The sequence below is a fragment of the Aythya fuligula genome, chromosome 1 (genome assembly GCF_009819795.1).
Source record: "Aythya fuligula isolate bAytFul2 chromosome 1, bAytFul2.pri, whole genome shotgun sequence".
NCBI classification, from domain to species: domain Eukaryota; kingdom Metazoa; phylum Chordata; class Aves; order Anseriformes; family Anatidae; genus Aythya; species Aythya fuligula.
Window position 1 is genome coordinate 118,061,654 of NC_045559.1, and position 7,445 is coordinate 118,069,098.

The 7,445-nt window shown below is 45.7% G+C and overlaps 1 protein-coding gene across 7 annotated transcripts in view; it reads left to right on the top strand.

Annotated features, from left to right (window-relative positions):
- Positions 1–4,095, top strand: part of BCOR (BCL6 corepressor) — a 52,829-nt gene extending 48,734 nt beyond the window's left edge. For all 7 annotated transcript variants that reach the window (XM_032207307.1, XM_032207313.1, XM_032207302.1 and 4 more), the window contains 4 exons: positions 504–649; positions 1,612–1,689; positions 1,901–2,051; positions 3,161–4,095. In XM_032207307.1, coding sequence (XP_032063198.1) covers positions 504–649; positions 1,612–1,689; positions 1,901–2,051; positions 3,161–3,455 — 670 coding nt within the window. In that variant the 3' untranslated portion in view covers positions 3,456–4,095. The remainder of the gene's footprint in view (positions 1–503; positions 650–1,611; positions 1,690–1,900; positions 2,052–3,160) is intronic.
- Positions 4,096–7,445: the final 3,350 nt, after the last annotated feature.

Consider the following 7,445-nt stretch of genomic DNA (forward strand, 5'->3'; position numbering starts at 1 on the left):
CACAGCTCCTAAGTTTAATTCCTAGCAAATTTTCATAACTTATTTGCGTGTACATAATTTAGAAGCTTTGGGTAACTGATTTACGTGCTTGCCCAGAGGCAGGCTGAATGAGCCCGTACTGCACAACATGCTGTTAAATTGGCAGAGATTTGGAACGGTAGAGTGACTTGCAGCAGAATTATGTTTGCGAGGCTTCACACAAACTCCTGCTTTCTGGTACAGGGGTGTAATTATTTTACTGGCCCTCGAAATATGTACGGCAATGAATGGATGTAACAGAAATGCCTGCCCCGAGCAGTCTGACTGTGAAAAGACGGGAGGGGAGGGAGGGAGTGATGTGCGAGTAAAACCAACAATGAGACGATTGACAGCTGTATTAATAGTGTTACTCGCTATAAATAACTTTGGTCTGAAATCAGAAGTTTCTTTCTGAACACATTTACATAATGCTTGAGTCAAAGTGTAATATCGTGATCTTTTTTTTTTTTTTTTCTTTTTCCTAGACCAATCCACGACGCGGTAGAAAACGATCACTTGGAAATTGTCCGCCTCTTACTGTCTTATGGTGCTGACCCAACGCTCGCGACGTACTCCGGGAGGACCATTGTGAAAATGACCCACAGCGAGCTGATGGAGACCTTCCTCACAGGTGTGTGGCCTCGTCCCACAGGGCTCTGCTGGTTGTGGGGTGATATTTCCCAGCCCCAAAAAGCCCTGCTGGGATTGCTCCTCGCAAAGGAGCCTTGGAGAAGGCTTAGGGAGCTTCTTCCTTGTGTGCAAAAGCACAGCCACGGTTCCTGACGCCTTGCTTTCTGTCATGTAGTGCTTTTTGCAAGTTCTGCCTCATTTTTATATCTGAAATGTGGTAAAACTGTGTTAAATGCTCAATCTCTTTAAACTTTGTCCATGTTCTAACATACTTAGTTTTTCCCCCTGTTAGTTTTGAATAGACACTAGCATCCCCTACTACCTTCACCTCTGGAAGTGTTTGTAATCCTCACAGTCAATGAGTTTTAAGTGCTCGCCCATGCATCAGAATAAAGAATGCCTAAGTGTATCAGGACTCCAGTAAAGTCCACTATCCTAGGCTTATTGGTGTCTTGAATCCCAGTATCTGTTCACCAACTCAACTATCAAATCTCCCAAACTACATCTGTAGAAAACACTCGTATCTTCCCAACACATCCGTGCAGAAAAACCTTTTCCATCAGTTTCATCACGGGCCCTGCTTCATCCCCGAGCTGGTGTCGGGAGTAGCTGCAGGCTGCAAAGCGTGGCACATCCTGCGTTTCGCAGGAACAAAGTGCTGCCGCTGTCAGTTACTGAGGCTCGAGGTCGGGGCCGTCCCCGTCAGACCCGGGGTGATTATGTGATGTGATGGGCCGTGATTTTGTGTGGCGGGAGAAGGGATGCAGGGGAGGAGCGCGTGCAAGGCATATTTGCGAGGATGGCACGTGCACGTTTTTCGTGTGCATCTGTACTACGCTGTGGGTGTTTTGGGTGGAAGGCATGAAGTATGCACGGTGAGACTCCGTATGACACACGGTCTGCTAAACTTGCCAGCTTTTTGTTCTCATCAGTGTGTTTTTGTTGTTGTTTTTTCCTCTCCAGAGTATTTAACTGACCTGCAGGGTCGAAGTGTTGATGACCCTGGTTTGTACTGGGATTTCTATGGCAGCTCTGTGTGCGGTGAGCAAATGTTACCCTTTTTTTTTCTTTGCATGTGGAGACTTTCAAAACACGCAGCATGTGGGGGTGGGGGCTGGCTTGTTTTTGCGGTGGAGGAAGTTAGGAAGGAAGCAAACTGATTTTATTTACAGATTATATTATTGGAAGAAAAAGCAGGACCTGCAACGGTCTCATAAACGCTGACCTGGCCTTTTTATTTGATTTTATTTAGATCCGAAAGATGAATCTGGATTCGACATCTTGGCAAACCCCCCTGGCCCAGGTGATGAAGATGAAGATGGCTTTAGCGACGTGTTTGAATTTGAGTTTTCGGATGAACTTCCCTTGCCCTGTTACAACATCCAAGTGTGTCTCTCTCAGGGGTAAGAACAAGTACAGGTTTTGGGGTGAAAGTAGCTGAAACGACCTGCTTGGGACGACAGCAGTTTGTATCTGTGGGAAGTGTGTTTATGTTATCTAACGTGAGTGAGATGGCAATGCCAGAACTGCTGGGCTTTTCTGAAATAAGATAACAGAGGGCAAAAGGGGGAAGAGCTGCCTTGAGGGGGCTCTGTCTGGAGTGCTGTGCTCCGTGGCAGACTGAATGATGTTTGAGCACAGAGTCCTTCCCTCATCCCAGCCAGACACCTTGGTATAAAAACATCCCCAAACACAAGTGCTTCTGGCACTTTAATTTGGCTATGATGCTGGAAAGGTGTTCTTAATTTTATTTAACAGGCATTTCTGTTGTGCTGAACGGACGTGCTTTTGTAGGTGACAAAACCACACCATTAATGCTGTTCTAGATGCTGCAGCAAAACTGGTTCAAACCCCAAATCGGATCAAACAAATAAACACCTTACGGAAGATACTATGATAATAATAAGCAAAGACCTGAAACGTTTGATTCTATATTGTATTGAAGATATAAATTAGCTTAGTAAACAGCTACTGTTTGTCATTTGCACCAGTTTTGATGACAGCTGTGGGAAAAAAACAGTTTTAAATACTAATCGTGCAGGAGGGCAGGTTTTAGCATATCCTCATCATTTGCGTGATTGATGTAGCGCAGGTTTTCTGAAATGGACAATTGGAAAGGTTAAATTAAAGAATTGTCTTCTTAATCTGAAAAACAACCCTCTGATGACTTATATTTAATGCTGGTACCTGCCGAAGTCCGAGATGCTGAAATTTAGGTTATAACTGCTGGCCATCTCCTGATTTGCTGTGTGATAGTCAGGCTCAGCTTGACGAAGCTTTAGACATCGGTGTGGCAGCTGGCACATGCGTGCACTCACAAGCCCTGTTTTTTTGGGTTTCAGTGTTTGTATCTGCGGTGTTTGAGCCCCTGGGCAATGCCCTTGGTGTCGAGGGGGTCATTTGTGTGGGGCAGGCAAGAGGGCTCTGTCACACGGTGGTGGGGTAGTGGAGGGTCGAGGAGCCCATGGCTTAATGTCAGTTATTGCAGCCTTTTTCTCCTTCACCTCCCCAGACCGCGAAACTGGCTCTTGCTCTCCGATGTGGTAAAGAGGCTAAAAATGTCATCTCGCATCTTCCGCTGCAACTTCCCCAATCTGGAAGTCGCCACCATCACAGAGGCAGAGTTTTACAAACAGACTTCTCTCAGCCAGTTGCTCACTTGTGCTACGGACCTGGAAGCGTTTAACCCAGAAAGCAAAGAGCTGTTGGACTTGGTAGAGTTTACAAGCGAACTCAAGACTTTGCTGGGCTCCTCGCTTCACTGGTTGCACCCACACAAGGACCCTCCCTTCGACATCCTTTGCTGAACCATCAGGCCGTTTAATGTACAGTACTATATACAGTTACTTCTTTATGTATATGTGTTCAAATGCAATTGTTTCTGTAAAGAAAGGACACTATTAAATATGAAAATATCTTTCCTTTATATAAGAGATCTGAATTCCAGTTGGATGGATTTTGGAAGAATTTTTTTTTAACTTCAATCAGTTTTTACAAAATTGTTATATAATGTTTCTTTAAATGCACACAGGCTTTGGGATAAGTTTGTTATTACTTGGAACACATTTTTTTTTTAGAGAATACACCCACACATTGACTTTGTTTCATACAAAGCACTGATTACACAGAACATACTTTTTATAGGTGATGTGATCAAAGTCATGTGGCTTGTTTGGGAGATAGGATTTTGGGAAGGCACTTGGTGATATTATTTTTGTTTTTTTGTTTACAGAATTACCTGCTTTGGCCAGGTAAGCACTATTGAATATAATTCAATAGTTTGTAATATAAATTAAACCATATCCATACACATCAACTAATTGTAAGAACTTTTATATCCTAATTTAAAAGCTGTGAAATTTAGTTTTCACACATCAAACCGGATTGTTTATATATGTTTAAACATTTTATGCTCTTTATTTAAAGAAGACGTTGAACTATTTTTTCTGTACCTTGTAAAATATTGAAAAACTAACATATGTTGAAGTTGCTTGAAACTGTACATAAACTAAATTTTCTGAATTGTGTGTTTATGTTTGAGATCTGTGTTTTAACTTTGTAAGTAAATCTCCTGCCTTTGTATTTATATTTTACAAAAATTTTCTTAAAGGCAATAAAACTGTTGAGAAATGAAGATGCTAAAGTGACTCCCGTTAATTCCGTGCATGACTGTGAAATGAGCTCGGACTTATTAATGTGTATGAAAGGAGGCTCTGCACACATCTCCTGCAGCAGAGCAGATCAGAGCTGGCACAGGTGCTGGAGAGCGAGCGGTTCGTGAATCTGAGGTGGAATCTACACTGGCTTTCTAAATTCAAGGTTACAAGAAAACATTGGGAGCCCTTTATGGGACAGAGGCTTAAAAGCAGTATTCACAATACTTTCTGCATCACCATTCAGTTAAAGAATTGTGAATAGGTTCAATTATTTTTCCTCCTTTGTCGTCTTTTAAAGTTAAATTGACTGAATTTTCTTTTCAGTGGTGTCTGCAGAGGGGAGGAAAATAGTACAAGGGTAAATGCTTTAGTTTTAATACAAAGCATTAAGGCTATGAGCACACTTCGGGGTACCCAAAGGGAGAATTTGTCAGGGAACGGAACCACACTGTTACGCAGCTCTGGAATGTGTACCCAAGAGGCTGGACTCCCTGGGTTTGGTCAGGCCCCTTCTTAAGGGTCTGGGTCTACCTTTTCCCTTTCAGAAAGAAATTCCTGCTGTGAACCCAAATCTGAGTTTTGTTTTGGGCCTGTTTTTAAATGTGATGTGCCCTGTGATAGCCAACTGTTTCAGCTGAGAGGTCTAAATTGCAGAGCTCTTCTGATGATGGCCAAGATACCCACCAAAAGGGTTTTCAGCAGAGCACCTGGACCATCTGAGAAAAACATCTGAGAAAATCATCTGAGAAGTTTCTGTGTCCATGGAGCTCAGAGGTTTTGATGGCTCAACACTACTGCTGCTGTTTAATTTTTTGCTCTTGGCGGAGCTTAAGAAAGACTGTGAAAGACCCTCACACTGAAGCTGAGGGGGAATGACACCTTGGTCATGAAGGTGTGTCAGAGGAAAAGACGCAGAGCTGATGCTTCTCATTGGTGTGTTTGCCACCTAGTTTTTTGCCAAATATTTGTGCTGTGATGCTTACAGTGGGACTGCTGCTGTCTGCGAGGTGATGCTGTGCTTGAGACAAGAGGTACGAGAGGACAACCGTGTGCTGGTGGCACCTGAAGGCCTGTTTTGCCCGTGGGGCAGGGAGTTTGTAGTACTTTCACAACCACCACCATCTTCCTCCAGACTTCGGATACAGGTGATACCATCTCTCGTATGGCTTACAGGCACGCCCCAGGTTTCCTTTTAAGCCTGTGGTCCATCACTGAATGCCCGTGGCCAACCTCCAGCTTTGCAAGGAACCGAAATAGAGGCATCCCTGCTCTCTAGTGCTGACTGCTTTTGCTCCGTGATTTTACTGGAAAAGGAGACGAGGAAAAAATCAAGGTAAGGGAGGAAGTTAAAAGCAATTGCTGCTGCCACATTTATCTGATCATGATGGTTGGAGCCGAGCACAGGCTGGCCTTGTAGCGCTTCCAGGGGTGCGTGGCAGGCACCTCGCTTCTCCCCATGCCCTGCAGGCCCACAGGAGATGGGTGCAGCTTCCTCTTTTGGCTGGCGTCTCCTCGGATGATCCTGAGCATGTGCTCCCCAAACATCTCCGCTTAGTCAGCTCTGCACACTCTCCGACGGCTCTCCCGGTACAGTTGGGCCTCCTCCATGCTGGCACTTGCCTCCGTACTCAAATACAGCAACAGCCTCACGCCGCTGTCATGCTGGCACGTCTGCACTCTAAAAATAGGGGGGTACCAGGGGGCACCTGACCACAGTGCTGTCCCTTGATGTAACGGGACTGTTTTATCTTCAGGGGTGTGCTTTTTTAGAAGGACTTGGCTGTATCGGGGTGCTCAGGAGAGCAGAGACTTGGTGGTGGGCGTAGGAGGCTGGTGTGGCTGGCCCTGCTCTGGGCGCTCTGGGGGGGCTGCCACCAGAGGTGCTTGCTGTGTGGGGGATTTGCAGGAGGCAAGCCCTGGAGATGGTGGTCCTGTGGAGAGGAGAGGTGGTGATATTGCCTGCAGGAAGCTAGCTCTGTGACGGCATGGGGAGGCCAGGGAGTTACCAGGTCTGGATACATCCTGCGCAGTGGCCAAGGCAGGGACATACCAGCTCTAAGCAGCATGCTAGGGCAGGGCTGGGAGGGGCTGATGTTTGTCATTTTGGCTGCTGGACTCATACAGCTTTCCTTCCCAGTGCTTTCCCAGGCACCCTCTGTGTGGCCCGAAAGTAAGCAGCGCTGGCAGCTAAGGGCTGGAGGTGTTTGGAGCTTGCTCGTACCTGGTGCTTGTGCCCTCTGTGGAGCAATTCCCCAAAGGCAAAGCCCAGGTGCCTGCCAGAAGCCCGACCCAACCTCTAGGTTGATCACAGGAACACAGGAGCAGAACAGAAATTGCCTCAAAGCTGCTCCCAGGGTTCAGGCTCACCCTGTGAATCAAAGAGTTGGTAGCTGGCTCCCCCCTTTATTTCTGTTCTAAATGCTGACCCCAGAGATGTGACCCAAGGCTTGGGTATTAATATGAGCAAGGTGTCAGGGAGGGGTAAATACAGGCAGCTGCCATTCCCAGGCTCTGCAAGGCTGCTCTTAAACCTTCAGCATTATTACTGCAGTTCATACAGGAAAAAGGCCCACATTGCAACTTTAAACATGTACAGATGCAAGCTAAATGAAAAATAATACTGTATCTATTTAATATTGCTCGTGGTATTTCATTTTTTCAGTTCTGTATGAGTCCGCTGTTGGTAGGAGCAGGCTTGGCATCAGTACTCAAGGCGTGAGTTTAATGCCACAATCATGAAGACATATATAAGTTCTTTTGTCAATGTTCTTATTCACCATTGCATTTCTGCTAGGAGGAGGGTCAAGAGAAGAAAGTGACCGGAATCCAACAAATTTCCCTCTGTGAGCTTGCTGCTTTGTCAGGTGAAAAAATCCTTGAACAGATCTGAAGAAGATGAAGCGCTTTCAAGTAATGTGTCTCAGTGTCCACACTGAGTCTTCCCACCCAGATCAGTCTTGCTAATTCTGCGTTTCACCCTTTCGTGTGCTTCACATGGGTTCACTTTGGTTGCAGAGTGAAGAGATTGTATCCTGCAGGTGAGGTGTGTGATCAAGCACGGCCAGCAATGCTGCCTTCTCCCCTGGTTTGCCAGCCCAGAAGCAAACCTTCTCCACGCCATGTGCGCATTTTGCTCCAGCA